This window comes from Acinonyx jubatus, chromosome B4 (genome assembly GCF_027475565.1).
Source record: "Acinonyx jubatus isolate Ajub_Pintada_27869175 chromosome B4, VMU_Ajub_asm_v1.0, whole genome shotgun sequence".
In the NCBI taxonomy this organism is placed as follows: domain Eukaryota; kingdom Metazoa; phylum Chordata; class Mammalia; order Carnivora; family Felidae; genus Acinonyx; species Acinonyx jubatus.
Genome location: NC_069387.1, coordinates 86,674,121 through 86,696,787, shown reverse-complemented (window position 1 = coordinate 86,696,787; position 22,667 = coordinate 86,674,121). Strand labels below are relative to the sequence as shown.

Sequence of the window (22,667 nt, the reverse complement as noted above, 5' to 3'; positions counted from 1 at the left end):
TTAAAGGCTCAGAAAAGCCCTGGGGCAGAGAAAAGTGTTTCCCAGACTCTCTGAGCATGAATTTTTTTTTTTTTTTTGGAGGAGGGGGTGGTTTTCTATTACCACTCAGAAGAGTATTCTGTGGAGAACACTATAGAGGGCAACTTCAATTTATTGACTTACACTGTGAAGAGTTCACCAGGTAAATGAAAGAATATACCCATCTTTCTTTCTTTCTTTCTTTCTTTCTTTCTTTCTTTCTTTCTTTCTTTCTTTCTTTCTTTCTTTCTCTTTCTTTCTTTCTTTCTTTCTTAATTTTTTTAGTGTTTATTTATTTTGAGAGAGAGACAGAGCGTGAGTGGGGGGAGGAGCAGAGAAAGAAGGAGACACAGAATCCAAACGAGGCTCCAGGCTCTGAGCCATCAGCACAGAGTCTGACGTGGGGCTCAAAATCACGAGCTGTGAGATCATGACCTGAGCCGAAGTGAGACGCTTAACCAACTGAGCCACCCAGGCGCCCCATTAGACCCATCTTTCTAGATTCTCACTTCCTATTTATACCCACCTTTTCTATATACATTTCCTGGAACACTTGTTTCAATTCCCTAGTTTTGACTACCATGTAAACCTGACTATTCTCAAGTCTATTTTTCTAGCACTGACCTCATTCTGGAACAGCACACCCACATTTCCAGCTGTGTGCTCCCTAGTCCTTCTACTTGGACATTAGGCACATGTCCCAAATTCAACTTACAGAATCAAAATGCAGTATCATCTTCACCAGATTGGCGTCTCTTCTGTCTCCCTGCCATTAATAACATTGTCACCCTCCAGTGACCAACTTGGGAATGTCAGTGGATTCCCAGACCTTTCATTTCCTTTACCTGGGAGAATATATTTAAAAAATTATGTGCATATAAAAAATACAGATAGAATAAAAATTTTTAATGTATTTTCTAAGACTTCTATCTATTCCCACAGATATAGTCCAGATTCTTATTTTCCATTTACACAGTTGTAGTAGCCTCAGGTAAATTATAGGTTAAGAAGAATTTTTGTAAGAAGAGGGAATTTGGCATGGGAACCTTTTATATATCTTAGTCAAGATAAAATCTTATATTACACATATGCTTAGAAGAATATTAAGGAGATTATGGCATTAATATTAATGAAGAGGGTGGAGTTTTAAAGCTAGTGATCAAGAGAAACAGGAACGCACCAATACCATGCTGTCAATCTCTCTTCTTTTCTATGGAATTCTGGATTATTCTATGGAATATCTGAACATGTGACTGGAAATGCCCATGGGAAATCATACCATTTTATTGCAAGAGCCTAAGTGAGACCACTGAGTACAATTTATTTTTTCATTTATACAGTTCCTTAGGGTCACAATTATGGAGAGTTATTGTACAAAATAACAAATTCTAAGTAACTGTTTTAATTTGACTTTGGGATATGTGAGTTTCCTTTAATGATTCAATCAGCATCATTATTTAATTCATCTAATCTGAAGAAAGTGGTACTGCCCCATTTTTCACATGGGAAAAATCAAGTCTCGGAGTGGCTGATTTTCCTAGCATAGCGAGTTCATAGCTTGAACTAGACTTTGGACTCCAAGCCCTGATTGCTTTCCACTACACTTCCACTGGCTCCCCAAACCCACCTGATGGTTATGTTCAGTAAATGAGAGATGGGCTTCCCAAGCCTTTGTTGTGTGAGGAACTGACATGGGTAACTATGAGAAGGTAGACCAGAGAGACCTTACAGGGAAGGCATCTAGCCTCTTGTCTTATCCATGGGCCACAAGTAAGCCCACCTGCCCCATGAGGTGAAGTCATGCAGCTTAGTTTGAACAGGGGCCATGGTCATGAGGATGCTCTGTTCACTTATACTGTATAGGTTGCAAGACCTTCTTACACAGTCTAGAGTGAATTGTTCATGCATCTGACTTTGCCCTCACAGAGTAGATGTAGTTCTTGATTTCTAGCACCGTAAAGAAAAACAGTGAAGGATGCCTCCAGACTCTTGGCAGACAAATATAGACAAACCCCCCTCATGTCATTTTGAATTCCAGGGATAGAAACCCACGAGCTTCGATCAATCCATAATGTGAAGATCTGAAAACTATTCTCCCATTTGCAACCATAGAATCTTACTGATTTGATTTAAATAGAATTTCCTCTTGTTCGCTTTAGTCTGAGCGTGAAGAACTGGTCACCCACCATTCTTTGAATAAAACCATTTCAAATTGCGTGAAGGAGAGTATGATCAAATCGTTTCTCATTCTTTCCTTCAGGCTACAGTGCCACAGTTGCTTTAATTTCCTTCAAAGCATCTATTTGCCACCCCCATGAGCTGTTTTTATTTCTCTTTCTGGGATTCTGTTCCGTTGCTCCATTGCATTGCCTTTTTAAAGTGAAGAGGTCGGAATTGGACACAACTGTAACCTGGGTGTGACTGATGCAGAGCATTAGTAAAGAAGAGATGGCTTCCCAGACCCCGTGTGTCCTACCTGCCTTGGCACACAAACAGTGAGCTACTGTAGTCATTATTTATTATTTTGTTAAGGGTGGGGGGGGGGGATCCATCATACTCCAAAAATGACTACAGTAGAGAAAAAAATAAATGTCTTTGGTGGCCTCCCCCAGCCTGGCTACTTGCTATGGGGAGAAAAATGTGCTTGCTTTGGAGCTCGAGAAATGTTTGTTCACATTTGTGCTGGGGGGGCTATGCATTGCTGTGGATTATAGGTATTGACCCTGCACTTGAGAAGAACAGAATATATGTTTTGTTTTATATATAAATATATATCCTCTGAGGTAAATGGAAAATGAACCATTGAGTGTTGAGTGTGTGCACTGAAATCCAAGCATACAGGCAAAACTTTCCAGCAGAGTACTTTAAAACTGTGTAAAATGAGAAATGACTGTGGGATTTTTCAGAAATAAATTTAGTTTGAACTCTGCGGTACTTGAAGAGAGAATTTTAAAACCCACCATTGGCAATGTAAAATGGCGCAGCCACTTTGGGAAACCAAGTGGCGGTTACTCAAAAGATTAAACATAGACTTACCATGTTACTCAGCAGTTCTACTCCCAGGCATGTAGCCAAGAGAATTAAGAACATAATTGCACAAAAACTTGTAAATGAGTGTTCATAGCAGTGTTAATCACAATAATCAAGGAGTGGAAACAACTCAAATGTCCCATCAACTGATGAATGAATAAACAAAATGTAGTATATCTATACAGTGGAATATTCATTTAGCCATAAGAAGGATAAAGTACTGATGTATGCTATAACAAGGGTAAACCTTGAAAACATTGCGTTAAGTGAAAGAAACCAGGCAAAAGGCTGTATATTACACGATCTCCTTTATACAATATCATTGGCAAATGATATCAGAATTCTCAAATCCATAGAAACAAAGGAGATTGGTGGTTTCCAGGGCCTGAGAGTATGTGGAGGAGAGGGCTGTGACTGCTAATGGGTACCAGTAGGGTGAGGATTTTTTTTCTGATGTGATGAGAATGTTCCAGGAGTAGGTAGTAGTGATGGTTGAACAACCTTGTGAATGTACCCAAAACCACTGAATGGCACACTTTAAAAGGATGCATTTTATGGAATGTGGATCATAGGTTGTTTTTTTTTTTTTTAAGTAGAACAAAGAACCCCACTGTTAATTTATAGATGGACCCCTGGTCTTTTTTTGTTTGTTTGTTTGTTTTCAGAAATAATAAACACCTCAATAAGTTTTCTTTAATGACTATGAGGCTTTTACTTTGTCTGGAAAATGTTGTTCTTGTGCATTGGGTTTCATGAAGGTTGCTGGTAAAGCAAGATGTTTGTAGAAAGTGGCAGGATTATGACATTGAGAAATTATTATACAGACTGGGCTAGCTGTGAGAAAAACAAGGAACATCTGATTCAGTTACTGCTCTACGAATGGTCCCTTATTTTTTGCTGCTACTTAAAGATTGGGAATTTTTTTCTCCCGGCCATTTTTGGTGACTATTTTTGCTGAGAAACTTAACTGCGTACTTGACGTTCTGTTAAATGAATCATCGTGTTTGCAAACTTTTTCTTTAGTATCCATTCTGAAAATGGAATGACTAGAAACACACCCAAACTAATTCTAGGCTCCTGGGATTATTTTTTCCCTTCAGCTATTTCCTGACACTTCTAATTAGCCTCGACAGCCTGCCTGTCCTCTGCCGGTGGTAACCCCAGCTTGTTCCGTCAGCTGCCCTGCTTTCTTTTCCATCGACACATTTCTGATACTTTTGAAGGAGACACTCCTGCATCCGAACAGAACTCACAAGGTCTGATGCTTCTTGACAAAATGGATGCCTCCTCCCTGTACTTGGGAATTGATATACACTGTCAAAAAGGGTTTTCCAAATGGTTTCTCTTTGTCACCTTGTGTCCGATTTTCTCCTCCATTCTGGAAATGTGCAGTTTAATGTTGCGTTTCGAATCACTTTCAGCTGAAAAAGTGTGTAATGGAATCAGGGCATCCCATGAATACTCTTAACGGTGTCGAAGGTGCCTTTTGTTTGCAGCCCTGCGCTCCAAGGGGACGGGTAACAACAGTGAAATGACATTGGGGGGCTTGCCCAGTAATGGGCTCCCTGTCCTTTATGATTTAAGAGCTGCTCCAAGGGTGACTTTTCCCATCCCGGCACTTCTGGCTTGGTTTATATTTATTCGAATGTAAATTGTGGCGGTGGCCCCCTCCTGAAGAGAAGAGAAGCAGTAACTGGAACAGTTGTCCCTCTTTCTCTCCCCCACCTACCTCAGACTTATTTTAAGAATCGTTTGGGGCGCCTGGGTGGCGCAGTCGGTTAAGCGTCCGACTTCAGCCAGGTCACGATCTCCCGGTCCGTGAGTTCGAGCCCCGCGTCAGATTCTAGGCTGATGGCTCAGAGCCTGGAGCCTGTTTCAGATTCTGTGTCTCCCTCTCTCTCTGCCCCTCCCCCGTTCATGCTCTGTCTCTCTCTGTCCCAAAAATAAAAATAAAACGTTGAAAAAAAAATTTAAAAAAAAAAAAAAAGAATCGTTTAAATTTAGACTTGAAAGGTGCCTGGGAAATGAGCTGGGCCCCTCTCTTCTTTTTCAAGGCAGGGACACGGAGGCCTGGAGCTAAAGACAAGCTCGAGGCGGGGCTGGCCCCTCCAAATGCTCATCCCCAGGCCACTTCCACTTCTGCCGTGCCACGCAGCCTCACCACCGCTGATGGTGCGCGTGTCCATGCCCTTCTCCGATGCCACGGGCTTTCTGAGCTGGGGGAGGGTTCGGCAATTAGCCATCGCCCCACGGTGTGTGTCGTTTCGTGCTTTCGCTTTCACGTTATCCCCTCCTGGGTCAACTGTCAGAACTTACAACCCCCTAGAAAGGGTAGATCGTGCAGGACCTTCCTCCTGCCTATTTGTGTGTCCTACATTTACACGTATTTAATGGGTTCCATGCTGCACGCCTGGCTGACCTCTTAACAAGGAGAGACTGGAATGAAGTTCTGGGCCGTCAGCGCCCTTTCAGACGTGAGCTTCCAATCACTTCCTTTGCTGGCCCACGATTTCCATGCCTCAGAGAGAAGAAATCAAGGGGTGGTAAAATGAAGCAACGTCGTTTCAATTCTGACTTCAGGAGTGAGCTTGATCCCTAACTTTTGTTTTGCTTGGAACACTTTTTATATCTCTTATTCCAAGGAAACTAGGCTGCTGGACACCGTCACCTGCTTTTTTAAATGCAGCAGCCTGGCAATTTTGTATTTCTTTTCCATTTCTGCTCTATAGAGTGTACCAGTGTTAAACTTAGAGGTGTGCGTGCGTGCTTACATATGTGTGTGTGCACGTGCGTGTATACACATACATATAGTCTATATTGATAAGTATAAGTCTATATCCATTTTTTCTTTCTCTTTGTGCCACTTGGACAAGGCCTTCTATTGAGGCTGAAAATTCTATACCACATCAGCTATGGCACCTCTTTGCAAAATCATTTAACTGTGAATTTGGGGATTTTCTTTGGTTTTAAGGCCAAAGGTTTTACCTTGAAGGGGGGTGCAGAAGGGCTGAGAGGTAATCTGTTCTGGAATGTGCCTGTCTGAGCATGGGCTTGTAAGGTTTCCCCAGGGTTACAATAGGGGAGTGCTACAAAAGTTTTCCTGCGTTTGCCCTGTGATTCTCCAGACCGTCATCTTCTTCTGAAAACAATGTACATAATAAGGACATTTGGGGGCTTAGCCAGTTCTTACTTTTCATAACACAGTGTAGCCACTGGCTTCTCAGTTAGTGGCTCCCAACACAGCTACAGGATGCTTCTGCACTCATGCCTGAGCTCTAACTAATGACCTCTGATGTGTGATTGGGTCACCGGGTGGGATTCTGTGGACTAGGGCTTGGGGCACACAGGGTTCACGAAGATTGGTCGTGGTACAAAAACGAATCTGCATTTAGTAGGACTTCAGGACTTCTGTGAATATGTGGCCAAATCTAGGCAAATAAATTCCTCTTTAAACTTCACAAAAGGAACATACATTTCCTGCAGCAGTCAAATAACAAAAAGATAATTGAAGAAAAATTAATGCTCCTACTTACGTGCCTTTCTCCCTGTTCAATCAAATGTACTTTTATACTGTCAAGCAGCCAGCTGTCAAGGTGGTCCAATTAGGGCAATGAGCCAAACTGAAGGCAGCAGTCAACCTTTATCCACTTACTGTGATCCTACAGGCAAGAGGCAAAGAAAAAGAAAAGTGCCAGCTCCCCCGTGTTCCATTTTCCTCACTGAAGGGCATCTGGGCAGGCGAGGGTCAGTTGACATGGAGCACAGACAGGAGGGAATATTCTCACTGCTGAGGAGCTCTGGACAAAAGGCCTCTGCGTTTTAAACCAGGGGTTCGTGGTGTGGGGGACGGAGAAGGGGAAGGATTCCGAGTGGAAAAGTACCGACTCACAATGGAGACAGGTGCTGGGGCCAGGACTCCTCCTGCCGAGCTGCCCAGGCTGGGAATGCGGATTTGCTCATAAACGTGGCCAGTGGGGAGGGTGGAGAGGAGAGCCCTTGCCTGCAGCTCCCGTGGATACTGTAGTGCCGTGGCTGTGTACCGGGTCCAGTGTGGTACCTGCCTGGTACCCCCTTCGTAATCGCCCACAGCGGAGCCTAGAGGAGCTCACCGGGTTTGGCCTGGGATCAGAATCCTCATGTGTGGGGTGTCTGTATGGAGGTTTTGTTTTTACAAAAATGGGGTTATACCACATACTACTCTGCAACTTGATTTTCTCACCTAACAATACATCAGGGTTACCTCCGGGTCACAAAACATACTGAACTTTTTTATTTTTTTAATGACTGTGTAATATCTTACTGGTTATAAATGAAACTCTTCAGTATTTCCCCTTTTGATAGACATTGAGACTATTTCCAGTCTTTGCCACAACAAATAATGTCAAGTGTGAATTTTTGTCCACGTATCTTATGGACAGAATCTTCTGTTTTTTTAGAATATAGTCCCCAAAGTAGGATGACTGAACCATTGACTACATCATTATAATAGTTTTAAAAGGTATAGCAGTTTACATTCCCATTAATTATGAGAATGGCCTTTTCCTCTTGCCCTGAACTATTACACATTCTTAATTTTTCAGCAAACGTTTGCCAATCCAATGAGCAAAAGTTATATGTTATTTTTACTTTAATTTGCATTTTCCTGGACGAGTGAGATTGAGCATCTTTTCACGTGTTTATTGAACATTTGCATTTTCCCTTCTGTCAGTTGCTTCATCATATCTTTTACCCATTTTTTTTCCCTTTGCTTGTTTGTCAAATGCCCCTGGAGATTGTTAATCCTGCTTGGAGGTGGGATTTAACGTGAGTTGGTGTGATCCCTGTAAGAAAAGTTGTAAAATTGAGTGGATTTTTGAAATGAGCACCTCATTTGACCCCTTATTTTTCTCTTGATCAGTTAACAATTTGACTAACTTGGGGGACAAAAGGTAGGTCTTTTGGACTCCAACCTGTGACATTAGAGGATGGAAGCAGCAAAGTTTTCAAGAAATTGCTTTCTGAACCCAAAATTCTCACCAGCAATAAATTACGTTTATTCTCTCCTGTGGCTTATGTTTGCGGAGGGTGCAAAAACATTTAAAAAACTATTAATGTCTTTGCTTTACCTCCTCTCCTCCCGTCCCCTTGCAGTTGGGTCCGAAGAACACGTTAGACCTTACCATTCACCATGTTACAAGTAATTTCCATCTATGCTACGGACAAGAAATGAAAGCATGTAAATTTCAGTTTCAGTCTCTGTGAATGAAAGGCTGCCCTTAACTTTGGGTAATATGCTTAGAACCCCCCACCCTCCAACTCTTATGGTAAGGGGATACCAGGTAGGAAGTGGTTGCCAGTTGGTTAAATTACCCCAGCCCCTAGGAGCTTCCTCACTTAATCTCTGGCCAATCTCTGAGTAAGTAAATGGAATGTCATTCAAAATCTGACCGTAGTCTAATCTAGAGGTCCAGATCTGGGGGCCCAGAAGAAAGGCCAGGGCATATGCCTAATGCTCCTTGATTCTTATTATTGCCACAGCTTTTTTCTGTTTGTTCTAAATAATTTTCCTTAGGAAAAACAGTTCATAAAATACTGAAGTAGAAGATAGAAAGTATACAAGGATCCTCTGATGACAGAATGTGGCTTTAAAGCATTAATCTAGTTTATTGGTTGTTTAGTGCAAGATTTGTCAGCCTTCACATGCACTCTGTTCCCTTTGAAACCCATTCCCTCTCGCTGCCCTACTCCAGATTGGAGACCAGCACTCTGACACATTGATCCCAAGATCAGAGGGATGAAAGAGAGAAAGATCAAAAGGAAGCCAGGAAGCATAGGAAGAGGCATCATAGTTTAGGGACTGGAAAGTCTGACTGCCAAACATGCTGTCATCTTTAATCCATGGGTGTCTCATGAAGGAAGAACTTGGTAGTTCAAACAGAAATGAAGAATGCTCTGTACGTAGATGGATTTGGATATAAAGATCTATTTAAGAAAGTAATTAGCTAGGGTGAGCTAACATTGGAATGAACATTGTTCAGCCGTGAACATTGGAATTGAATGCTCATCCTCCCTTTGTGTGAATTTGAAATTAAAAAAATAGAGTAAACATAGTGGTGGCCGGTGCCTTTGCTGTGTTCTCTTTCCCTGCCCACTAAGCCCAAGGGTCCTGCCTAGTTTGCCTTAATCTTTCAAGTCACTTTTTTAGTGGTGACTCAGCCAGAATGACATCCTTTTACATCCATTGTCTTTTTGTAATAACCAGTGAAAAGGCATATGGATTCTTGATGGTTCAGACTCTATACAATTAGACAATTACAGATAATAATGTTGTTACCAAGAAAAATTTTGAGGCCTTTGCTATGGATAGTTTTTTCATCCACCCAAGTGTAATTTACTCTCTCTCTCTCTCTTTTTAAGTTATTTATTTATTTATTTTGAGAGAGAAAGTGCATGAGTCAAGGAGGACCAGAGAGAGAGAGAGGGAGAGTCCCAAGCAGACTCCCCACTGTCCACACAGAACCTAATGCGGGGCTCAATCTCACAAACCATGAGATAGATCATGACCTCAGCCAAAATCAAGAGTCAGAGGCTTAACTGACTGAGCCACCAGGTGCCCCCCTTTTACTCATTATCTTTTACATCCCTCCCAGATAGCCAACTTTCCTAGTCAGAGCCTGGAAGCTGGAATTCAGGGACCATGTAGAAAAAGGGAAGAGAAAGAGTTAAGACTAGCTTTAAGCAAAATTTTGAAATGGAAGTTTGCCTTTGGAATTTATTAGCTAATGACTTTCGCTCTCATCACCCCAGATCTCAGGGTCCTTCTTACTAGTGTGAGATTAGGCCCTAAACTAGACCTTCCTTTCAAGCTCGCCAGATCTCTCCATCCTCATTCAAAACCCTCATTCCCTTATTCTGGAAGTTAGTCTTAACTGATACATTAGGACAAAGACCATTTGAATAAACACACTTATTTGTGAATGCTGGATATCACCTTTCTTGGGAGGGGAGAATTGCATTTTACAAGTGACAACAGATTTAAAAGAAGGAACTTTTAATTTTTCCTATTTTTGGCATCATAATAAAGGAAGTGATGATACAAATATTACATCTTCTTCCCAGTCAGCTCCCCTAACATTTTCCATCTTCTCATAGTTTCCACTAGTTTTAGACCCGTTAATCCTCTAAAGCCCCCATGATTTTTGTTATCACCCTCTCCCTTACCTGCCCTCCCAGTCTCCATGACAGCAACAACTGGGCACAGGTGGGTGAGGGGTTGGGGGAGAGCTGCAGCCATTTACTGGGATCGCTTCAGTGTTGGAGACTAACTTTTGTGTGTGTGTGTGTGTGTGTGTGTGTGTGTGTGTGTGTGTGTGTGTGTATATATATTTTAGTGTTTATTTTTGATAGAGAGTGCAAGCAGGGGAGGGACAGAGAGAGGAGGGCACAGAGCCCAATTGCAGGGCTTGAACTCATGAACCGTGAGATCATGACCTGAGCCAAAGTAAGATGCTTAACCAACTGAGCCACCTGGGTGCCCTTGGAGACTATGTTTATGGTGGGAGGGAGGGGTGCCTGGGGCCTCTTGGCACAAAGAGTGCAGCTGACCCTAGAGTCCATGAGGCATCCACCCAGAGTTGAGCTCATCGAAGGCACTTCCCATGCTTGTGGCTCTTTACAGAGAAGTGTGTTCAGTCTCCAAGTCTCCGGCTCCCTGGTACTTGGAGCTGTTGGAGCTGTTGAGTTCATATCGAATGCAATTCCCAAGCCACTTCAACCAATTGATCGCTAGAAAGTGGCTGTTCGGAACCACTTTGGAATAAGATCTAGGAACAGGAAGCTCCATCTGGAATAGGCCTAGGAAAGGTTGCTCCATGGTTATCCATGCTATAGCCTCTTCCGTAGATAGCTCCCTTAGGGATGTCTGTTCTCTCACATTCTTGAGTCAGCAGTAGCTCTTGGGGCAAATTTTTGGAAGCATGTGAATTTCCTAGGCTTCAGGATGAGATGAGTGTTTTTTCCTGGATCCAGGATACTACCTAGAAACTCATGAGTCTCAGTCAGGTGTTCTCAGATTTTAATGTGCCTATGAATCACAATGAAGATTCTGATACAGCAAGTCTGGGGTGGAACCTGGGAGTCTGCATTTCTAATAAGCTCCCCGGTGAGGCCCGTGCTACCGGCCCACCGACACTTGGCGTAACACAGACCTGGAGCTGTACTATCTACTCCATGAAACACTAGCCACTTTGTGACTACCTGAACTTAAAGATAAGTTAATTAAAAATTAGGTAAAACTAAATGTAATTTAGATGCTCATTGCCCCGATGTGGGTAGTGGCTGCCATGTTGGAGTGCACAGATTAAAATATATCCATTGTCACAGAAAGTTCTATTGGAGAGCACTGGTCTAGAGGAAGCGTCAATTTACATCATTCATTTCATCTACTTGTTCACTGAGTGTGTGTACCATGTGCCAAGTAGGAAGGTTGGTGCTGGGCGTTAAGACATGGTTCCAGCCAGCAGAGAAAGTAAACGTAGCCATATGTTTACTTTGGTGAGGGATCCAGAGTTGAGCATTTCTGCCACTCCTAGAGATTTGAGTTTTCTCGAAAAGAGAATGTTGCCATGCAGCTTGTTAGAAAAAGTGTCCCTTGGGCATTTCCTCGGTCTTCGAAACCAAGCTCCAGAGTTATAAAATTGAGGTACTTACGAGATTGGCTACTGACAATGCGTATTTCTCTTAACCATTTTAGGGCCATAATCATCAGAAATGGAGAAATCATCCCCATGTCTTCAGAGTTTACCCCTGAGACTGAGCGCCAGCGACTCCAGTACCTGGTAAGAGTCATGTAGGTTTGGCGGAGCGCCGTGGCATCAGGGATGGTGTCGGCGCTGTGGTGGGGGAACATGATGCTGTTGACATGGGAGCAGGCCCACGAGAGTCAGGTGACATATGGTATTAACTCCCCCCCACGCACCTTCCGATCACACATCCTGGCAACACGTGTGACGACACACTCCACCTCCGTGAATTTATTATTGTGGCTGTTTCTCTCCCATCTGTAGCCAATGGAAGACATGATGTGCTCTGTTTCGTTTAACGGTTTGGGATGTGCAATACGAAATGGGGTGTTGAATCACACAGATACCTTTCTTCCTTGGCCTGCTGCTCACTTTAACTCAAAATGGGGGCTCCGTGCTGGGGAGGAGGGCAGCCCCTGATCCTGCTGACACCCCACCACTTGACGCGCGGTTAGGAAGTCTCAGAGGCCCTTTGGGAAAGCATGCAGGCGTCTGAAAGCCTGTTTCTATCCTGAAAATAAGCTCCCAGTTTAAATCTCCCTCTTCGGAGTGAAATTACGAGTGGGCTAGAGGAAGGTGTTTGGGTTTTTCAGATCTTGAGCATTTTTGCTTCACCTAGAGATTTGAGTTTTCTGGAAAAGAGAACAGACCTAATTCCCTATCCTCAAGTTCCAGGGGGAGGGTGTTTGGCTTAGAATCTCACTTGAGCAACAGTGGCAATCACGCTAGGTTACTTTGGATATTTTTGGGGACTGAACAGCGTGACGAGTAGTTCTGTGGCTGAAGTATTGTCTTGCCAACTGGCTTTCTTTCTAGACAACATAGCTAGTGACCCTCTGCTCTTAGGAAACAAACTGACCCAGGCTACCCAAAAGGACTTTGCTCATGGCTCTGAATTTCAGCGTGCGTGGACAGTCAAGGTTTGATTACTTTGGTCGATTTAGAAAGTGGCTGTGCACTTTCCCCTCAATTCCCTTGTCTGTTTGGTTTGTTTTACTCAATAGCTAAGCTGTGTTGCTCTGGTATAGAATGACAGCAGGAATCCGGGCTCAATGTAAAAATATTTCTTCACCCTTTGACTGATTGTTGTTCTCTAGCCTTTCTGTTGTCTTTTTCAAGTGGATAAACTTGTAGCCACTCCTAGGAACTCTCTCTTTTTTTTTTTTTTTGCCACTCTAGGCAGGGGGAAGGGATCCCATCCTGGCTCTGTTACTTGCTGGCAGGGTGTCTTTGTGCAGGTGTCTTAACCTTTCCAGACCTCAGTTTGTCACTTTACAGTGGGAAGCTAAACGAGCAGGTCACCAAGGACCACTCAGGCTGCAAGTAGAGTGCACTCAGGCTTCCGAGTAGAGTTCAAAACAGCTGGCCTCCTTGTCACCTGTCTGGCTTTTTCTAGTCCATCTTCCACAAAGCCACCCAAGTGATCTGATCATGGACTGTATCACTTCCCTGCCTTAAGTCCTTTGGCTCCTCATAGTGTGCACAATGCAGGTCACACGTGGTCGAGCCAGAATCATGGTCCCCGTCCACCTCTCCTGCATTGTTTCTCTGTTGCCTCTACCAACACCACCATGCATTTCAGGCTGCAAGCAGAGAGCTACCTTCCATATTTGGGATGCACCTCGATCTCCCCAACCTCCTTGCCTTTGGAAATATGCTCTGCCTGGATGGTCCTTTCCCTGTCCTCTGTCAGGAAAACTGTTTCCCATCCTTTGAGACCCCAACATAAGTGTCATTTCCTCTAGGAGGTGTCCCCTAAGTCTCCCAGGAGGGGGTCAGTCCCCGGTGCTTGCAGAGCCGTGTAGAAGCCTCTAGCTCTCGGCGTATGGTATTGTATTGCTGGTCACGATCACTCTCTCCCCTTCCAGACTGAGTCCTGGAGGGCAGGCTCCTTAGTCGCTTCACGTGGCCAGTTCCCAGCACAGAGGAGATACTGAAGCGGGATTTGTTGGCTTGATGAAAGAACCAGAATTTGTATTGACGTCTGGGTCATTACCACACAGTACTCTCCCTTCCACCTTCCCTTGAAGCCTATCATAGCCCTTTGCCTGCCTGTGCCTCGACTGCACCCTGCCTTCATCACCTCCTTACCCTTTAGGGAAAACCATTTCCTGTTTTCCCACTAAAGGCAATGAGAAGCAGCAGATTAACTTTTTTTTATTTTGAAATCGTTTCACATTTTCATGTTACAAGAATGGCCCAGAAAGATCAAAACATTAATTTTTAAGGAGGGACGGGAAGGCTGACATGTATCAGATTCCTAAATACTGGTGGTCTATTTTCCGATGTTCGGAATGAGACATGTGTTGACTTCTGATCTCAGCGTTGTCGTGTAACTGTGTCTGTGATTCCTATAGTCCCCGGCTTCGTCATCAGTAACAGGCTTAGGAAGCCTCAGAAGGTGGGTGGAATGATTAAATGAAAACTGTATGCAGAATTCTTTTGTGGCACATAGTTCTCATTTGGTTTTTGTTTGATGAATCAGTCTTCAAATCCTACTGGCCTGCAAACCACAGAGATTTATTTTCTTATTTTTAATTTGATAATCACTGCTAATGTTCCGAAGATTAACATGTATTTTTGTGTTACTCTTGAGCAATCAATGTGGACACTCTTAGCCCATAGAACTGAGCCTAACAGCTGAATTTCCAAAAGGTGCAAACCATGTCTCCATTCTCTTTTGTTTTTGTTGTTCCCATTCTTTTTAATCCTTACTGCTAATACATATCCGTTTCTCTGGTTAATAACTGTTCTCCCCGGACAACAGGAGTGTACATGACCAGAACGTGAAATATCCTGGTTGTCCAACTTCCTATACTGCCAGGAGTCTAAAAATGTATGCTTTGAAATGAATAAATCCAGTAGTAATAGTCACATGATCTGTGATGCAAATGTTTGTGGTAAAGTTTTGGAGAGAATTAAGGGATTTATAGTATAACATAACCTTGCGGTGAAGCCTTTGTGGTAAAGTATTTGAGAGAATTAGGAGGTAGATAGCATAAAACCTTAAAAATAATATCAATTAGGAGAGGAAAACACTGGTGTGATGACTTCTCTCAGCCCAGCCCAGGCGTGAGCTGTGTGATCCCACACCCCTCGCGTGATGTCTCTGAATCTCTCCTACATGAAATGTGTAGGACACCTCCCTTGAGATTTTTTTCTGTAGGTTCTGAAATCAGGATGAAAAGTGATCCCACAGCAATATAAAATACAGTGCATACCTTATAATTTTATGTGCATTTAATCCTACCAGTTCATTTTTTTTTTTTTTTTGGAACATCAGTTCCCTAGAACTAATTATGAAACACTTCAGTGCATTGGGGGTTGTGGTACCTTTTACGTGATCTAAACGAGTTAGAACATCACTGGAAAGTTAACAATGTATTTCTTACTCTGAGATCAAATTAAAATTTCTTTTTATGATGTGTGAAGAAACATTTATGGCCGAATCATTAAAACTTCTAAGTTCCCAGAGACTTACTCGTCTGGAGCATGATTCTGCAGTCCCAAGGCTATTTGACTTGTAGAAACGGTTCGTGATATTCTCAGAGGTGGGGGAGATGCAGAGCCCGTTGGACACACACCGTTTTGATCCACATCGAAGGGGGAGGTTCTTGGGATGCACGCTCTGGACATTTGGGGTTAACCGAACTAGAAGCAGATTATGACGCTGGATGTGGCAGGCATGTTAATTTTGTTTGGTCTTGTATCCTGACCTCAGAGGGTCCTTCGTGTGGCTCTTAGGTCATGTGAACTGTGTTCCGTAGACTCTTGGGCAGGGTGATTAATCAGGCTTGAGGGTTTGATGTGTTCACACGGAATGTGGCAGGTGTGTGATGAAGGGGTCAGGGGCACTGTCCCAGCAGCCAGGAAGTGCTGCTGGTCCTAGAGTCACCAGTAAGCCTTGCTCTTCTGTCGCTGTGCTTTTTTTTTCTTTTTCTTTTTACAGTTTCCAGGGTGATTGAAATAAAATAGTTAAGGAGGTCCACCAAGCTAGACGGAATGTTTGGATGGAGCTGGGACTCAGACGGGAGGGAAAGAAGTCTGGTTGTGGATGTGTCTCAGCAGAATTGACCTCCCTGATGCTGTGGCCTCCAGAAAACCGCCCCACCTCTGCTTCGGGTAGCAGCAAGGGAGGAATCGCCCTCAGGGGGACCTCCACAGCCCCGAGGTGCGAGAGTGGTGTCTTCCCCTTAATTCTGCCTAGATGTATTTATAAACTCTGATTTGATTACATTAAGATGTGCTGGTATCGTCAGGCCTTCAACTTATGTCCTTGTGTCCTCGTGGATAATCCAAGTTTGCAGCTGTTTTTCATCAAGGGCAATGTACAGAAGAGATGAAAGTGGGCTTCAAACACCCAGCTGATACGTACAAGTGCAGCATTATCGAAGGCGGTTTCTTGTGGTGTCCTTGAACCACCCCCAGCCTTCTGTGCCGAGTCCAATTCTGTTTGTCTGCTGTGTCCCTGGTGTTGGCTTTGGAAAGGTTTCAAGGTCGACAGTGTTGTGCCACTTCACTTTTTGGGATTTCTCATGATCAAGAGTTATCTCCCAAAAAGTATATTACTTAAACGTGAACCTGCTTAAAAACACGATACCTTAATTTGGGAGGGTCAAGTGTGCTAGTGAGTAAAATTGACTGACCCACCACTGCCACATCACATTTAACCTTGAGAGCAGGTTGTGAAGCCCAGAAAGCCTTTCTTTAGTCACAGGCAACTTCACCACCACTCTGCTTTGCTTGGTGACGGAGTCATGGAAAAATCCACTCTAATCCTACCTCTTTCCCCCACTTAACCCTTTTTCACAAAACTGCCTGTGAGTTTGAGAACTTCTAATTTAAAAATGGCAGGCAAAAAATGGTTGGCGTTTTTCACATGCGCTGTAGGTTCAACTGATCACACAGGTGTCACAGAGAAGCCAGGAGCTATTTTTCTTGGGGGGTGGGGATGGGGGAGAGAGAATCTCAAGCAGGCTCCGTGCTTAGCACAAAGCCCGACACAGAGCTTGATCCCACGACCCTGGGACCAGGACCTGAGGCAAAATCAAGAGCCAGACATCCAACAACTGAGCCACCCAGGTACCCCAGCCAGGAGATTTTTAGAGCACAAAACTGGCACTGCCCAGAGTCTTAGAGGCAGAGCTTATATTTGGCCATCCTAGGAGCACTGCTTGGTGACAGGGAAGACTCTAAAGACGTTAGCACTGAGAGTTGAACCTCACCGCTTCCAGAGCCTTGATTTTGAAAATGAATATAAATGGATGTTTTGTTTATCCCAGGATGGGAGGAGGAGTCAGAGGCTTGATGCTGAGGCATTCTGTGCCTGCTCTGCAGAGCTAAGGAAGTGAATTCACACAGCTAAACAAATAACCACAAGAATGGATCCCTAACTACTTTTATTCTTAGAAAAACGCAGTCTTCTGCACAGTTGCTACACATATATAATCTTTAGATTCTCTAAAACCCCTTTTCCCTCCAACATTCTGAATAAAAAGTTGGGCACATAAAGCCAGAGCCATCTGTCCATAAGGTCCCTTAAAAATTGGTCTTAGTGTAAAGAAGCAAGATAGTGTCATGCATCCATTAAAGATGTGAAAGTTAAATATGCTTTGAAAGAGGTAGATAGCATTCCCTGAGGTTTACCACGGCAAAAGCTTAGCTGTCTATAAAAAGTTTTCTCTGCTCCCGTTGCTTGATCAGTGAAATGGGATAATTACAGGACCCTCCCAAGACTGGTTTGAGGACTGAAGAGTTAATATTCATAATGTGCTTACGACACTGCCTAGATCAGAGACAAAATAAAATCTTTTAGTTTCAAATCTAACTATATATGAAGAACTTTTTTTTTGGCCGCCCTGCCATTGGACTACTCCTGTGGCCTTTTATAAAATGTATAAATTCCATTTGCATATGCAAAGGAATTGAAGATACACAGGCACATCTTTTTTGCTGACATGAGTTGTTCTCTCTTCAAATGAATTCCTTTCCCAGACTTTTACTTGGGAAGAAAAAGCATTAAGCATATGAATATGGAAACTTTATATGTTTTATGTAAATGACTACTTTTTAGCCCTTATTCTATACATTAAGCTGTTGTAGGGTTGACAAATCTAGGCAATTTTGTTTAATATATCCATTTGCATACAAGTTTCCATGTGGCTCCTTTATCGCAAGCTATAAATTTTACAATTTTAAAGTTATTTTAGGGGCATGCTTTTCTCTAGTTGATCGGTACAGTCCCATGTAGAAATTTAAATGTGAATCTTTCTTGACATCCATGTAAACCAGACAGAATCTTATCAATATTCAATTTTATAATAGCATATATACATAAGCTTGGTTCTTGTTACTCTGAGATTTTTAAGGATAAATTAAGACTGAGAGAATTCTTTATGAAAGACTCCGACACATACATATTTAGATCTCAGCCATTTAACATTTTCCTTTCATTTTTGTTTAACCCAAACCAAAATACTCTTTTCCTGCACTGCAAATTGGGTAGTCAGCCTTGGCTCTGGAAGAGCTATCTCGTTTGACGGTTAGTGCGACCATCAGTGGGCTTGGTTGATGTTACTAATTTTGTTTCATTCGTGACCATAGACTTACTGTCATGGTAAATCATCTTGAAATATAAAACCTCCAGTCCTCTGATCTGATGAGGTTTTTTTTTCCCTCCTGAGGGCACGGAAGAGGAGAGATTACTCAATTTTTTATTAAGATTTGTGTTAAACACTGAAAATCCTCATTTGATAACTTCCTTTCAAATATTGAGAACTCTGGACTTTTTTTTCTGAAATTAAAAAAAAAAGAGCTCAAAAAACAAAGTGGGGGCAAGGTGCCTGGGTGGTTCAGTCTGTTGAGTGTCCCAACTTTTGATTTTGGCTCAGGTCATGATCTCATGGTTTATGAGATCAAGCCCCAAGTTGGGCTCTGTGCTGGCAGCGTGGAGCCTCCTTGGGATTCTCTCTCTCCCTCCCTCTCTCTCTACCCCTTCGCAGTTCATGTGTATGCTCGCTTTGTCTCTTAAAGATAAACTTAAAAAAAAAAAAGCTCATATAAAAGTTTCCTAGTAAGAGGACTTCACAAACGATTTCCTGTTGTGGAATCTGCCCTTCATTTGACACATGAGTGTTTTCACTTTCCATATTCTGCTGATGGGAGTAGAAGCTCGAACAACTACCTTGTAAAAGGGTTTGGCCCAGGGAAAAAGGGTTTGGCACAGCCGTTCCTCTCCTAGGTGGGCACCTAACCAGAGTGTGCACAGTAGCTCAGGATGTACTTGCCCAAACTGGAAACTGCCCAAATGTCCACGGGGAGTAGAACGGATAAGATGATTGTCAGTCATAGTCATGAGCTGGAATGGCATGCAGTACTGAGAATGAACACGTTTTAACTACATGCAACAACGTGGCTGAATCACACCGACTTAACACCCAGTACTGGGGACAGCTTATAGGATCCCATAGTAAGTATAGAAACAGGTGAAACCAACACACAGTTTGGGATAGTGCTTCCCTTGGGGAGAGCAGTGATTGAATGGGGTCCTGACCACAGGTGCTGACCATGTATTGTTTCTTGATCTAGATGCCCGTTACACAAGTGTGTCAAATTTGTGAAAATATGTTGACCCATACACATATGATACAGTAACTTTACCGTGTATTTAACTGTTATTATTGTTTGGGGGAGGGACCTTCTTTGGGGCTCTCCAGGAGCCCAAGGTGAAGGGGCTGCGCAAGTTCCCCAGAAAGGCACCCTTCTGCCACCTATCTGTTCTCTCTTGAGAGCAGTTCCAAAAGCCCTACTCACCATGCTGCTATGCACTCCCTTGCCTCTGCTCTTGCTGCTCTGACCCCAGAGGCCTTGCCTGATCCGCTGTTCAGATGCTTTTCAGATTCTGTCCAACCCACCCAGTGAGTGCCCCGCTCTTTGTTCCTTAGCCCCTGGGGATATCTGTTTCCACCCATAAGCCTTCCTCAGTCTCCCCAACTAATGTGTGAACTCTGAACAGATGGAGTTCCTTTTTTGTTCTTTGAGTCCCAGCCCCTGATACCTGGCACATGGAGGAGCTCATGTGTTAGCTGCATGCATTCTTCTGGCTGGAAACTCCTGAACCTGGGACAATCCTCTCAGTAGCTGGCACGGCTCACTCACATTGTGGCCACAAGGTAGCAGAAGGAAATTTTATTATTAAAAAGGAGTAACCAATTTGTGTTTCCCAGCAGGCAGTTTTTTTTTTTAATTTTTTTTTTAACGTTTATTTATTTTTGAGACAGAGAGAGACAGAGCATGAACGGGGGAGGGTCAGAGAGAGAGGGAGACACAGAATCCGAAACAGGCCCCAGGCTCTGAGCTGTCAGCACGGAGCCCGACGCGGGGCTTGAACCCACGGACTGTGAGATCATGACCTGAGCCGAAGTCGGTCGCCCAACCGACCTAGCCACCCAGGCGGCCCCCAGCAGGCAGTTTTAAATAATCTCAGGACCCACCGTCTCAGTGTCCACAGGAAGCATGGTGTTTGGCCACCTCCCGTTGCCATTGTAGACATGTCACTCTCTAGATCTGGGTTCCTACTTCCACTCCCTGTTTTTGCCCTGCCCTGCCAGGGTGCTCAAAGCTCTCCCCAGCCCAGGAGGGTGGAGCTCAGATCCATGTGCTCCAGAGTGAGACAGACCTGGGTTCAAGTTACTCACCCAGTCTGCTTTCATGAGAGGCTTCTTAGAAGGTTCTAGACAACATCTCTTTTTCAAGCTTGTCCCCTCCTGTTATGGTTGAACTCAGAGATTCCCATTGGGATGGGGTGGTTGTGTTTCTTCACAATAAGTGCTTACTTCCGTCCCCTTGCAGCTGGTTTCTTCCCAGGACTAGAGAGGAAAGCAGCCAGAAGACGACGTCTGATCCTCCTTCCCCATCTCTGACGTCCTGCCACTGCTTGGCACAGCAGGTTACTCCAGCGTCGTTTTCCTAGATGAGCTGTCTCTTCTTTCCCTGGCCAAATGCAACCATGTCTGGAAGTTTATTCTCATTAGCTGTCCAGAGACTAAGTGGCAAGGACATGGCCTACCCTCTTTTTAACAAACCTGTACTCTGCACACTCCTTAAAAGACAACTGGCAACCTATCTTTGCTTGTGTTGGGGCAGCGGTTACCAAGCTTTCTTTCCAGGGGCCATTTGCATCACATGCGTGAACTCCAGTGTACCTCCACTCCCTTCCCTCGGTGAGGAACATTCTGTTGTGCTTCCTTGTAGGAAAGCCTCAAGTTTTAGGATAAAGATGGAGGCACAAAGAGTGGTCCATTTTTTTACATGGAGCAGGCCAGCACACTTTAAGTTGGATTTTAATATAGAAGACATTTCTAGGTTTCTAGTCGGCATGCTTATTAAGTAGAGAAGAGACATGACATTATTTAGACATTCTTAGGAGTGTGAAATATCATGAGGTTTGAAATGGTATAATTTCACCCACACACGTGGTTTTACAGGAAGATATCTATTGAATTATAAAAAGTTAACTAAATCCAAAATACAGTAATGTGTGTCCAAGATTGTTTTTATGTGCTATGGACCTTAGTTTTAACTTTTTCAAAAGATTGAAAGCTGTATTATATTATTTTGTGAAGTTTAATCACCAAGTGTAACTGAGTAAAGCAGGTCAGAATGTTCTGTATTCATTCTCCCAGCACATACTTACTTCGAGTCTTTACTGTGTTAGGTGCTATGCTTGGCCCTGGCATATAGCTAAGGTTTAAAAATAATGAACATATTCAAGTGTGGTGGGTATCACTTGCATCACCATGCAGATGTTCTAACATACATATGTCCAAATAGCAGCATCAGGAGAAAAAGCTAAACTATGTCCAGCATATTAGAAAAATAAGGGATGTTTAGGAAACTGTCTAGAATTTTTATTTTGTAGGGATCTTAATGTGTGCCTCCTCTCCTGCCTTGCATTTTTATCCCATTAAGGTCACATTTGTAACAAGCCAGCCTATGAAATGTGCCTTGGGAAGGGACAGTAGTCACGTATACCTATTTATATATGAGTGGCCCGGATATGAGTAGTAGAGTAAAACTTGCCAAAATTGTCCATGAATTTTACAAGTTTGGATTCCAGAAATCATGGGGTTTTATTGCTGAGAGGAGCCTAACAAATTCTTACACTCAGATTTTACAGTCTTTAAATTTTGGGTGTGTTGCTTACATTGAATTTAGCATAAAATCACTTTCGACGCTCAAGGTTCCAGAACGCTGATGTGAGCACTGCTTCTGGCAGGGCAGGCCAGCTCTAATGAAGTAACCCTAACCAGTCGTGTTACCTGAATGCTGCACAGCCTCTGAGAAGTTGTTTCTGAGTTGCCAAGTTGTGGCCCACTCTGCTTCTGAGAATAAAATGTCTCTGTGCTGGCCAACAGACACATGAAAAAATGCTCAGTATCACTGATCATCAGGGAAATGCAAATCAAAACCACAATGAGATACCACCTCACACCTGTCACAATGGCCAAAATCAACAACAGAAGGAACAAGTGTTGGTGAGGATGTGGAAAAAGAGGAATACTCTTCCACTGTTGGTGCAAATGCAAACTGGTGCAGCCACTCTGGAAAACAGCATGGAGGCTCCTCAAAAAGTTGAAAATAGAACTCCCCTGTGATTCAGTAATCATACTACTGGGTATTTACCCAAACAATACAAGGACACTAATTCAGAGGAATATATATGCATTTCAATGTTTATGGTGGCATTATTTATAGTAGCCATATTATGGAAGCAACCCAAGTGTCCATCAATAGATGAATGAATAAAGATGTGATAAACACATGTACGTGCATGTGTGC

General features: G+C 43.3%; 1 protein-coding gene across 3 annotated transcripts in view; it reads left to right on the top strand.

Moving 5' to 3' along the window:
• The window catches only part of PPM1H (protein phosphatase, Mg2+/Mn2+ dependent 1H), a 259,467-nt gene that overhangs the window by 161,339 nt on the left and 75,461 nt on the right, over positions 1 to 22,667 (top strand). For all 3 annotated transcript variants that reach the window (XM_027071352.2, XM_027071351.2, XM_027071354.2), the window contains exon 5: positions 11,780 to 11,864. In XM_027071352.2, the coding sequence (XP_026927153.1) occupies positions 11,780 to 11,864 (85 nt within the window). The remainder of the gene's footprint in view (positions 1 to 11,779; positions 11,865 to 22,667) is intronic.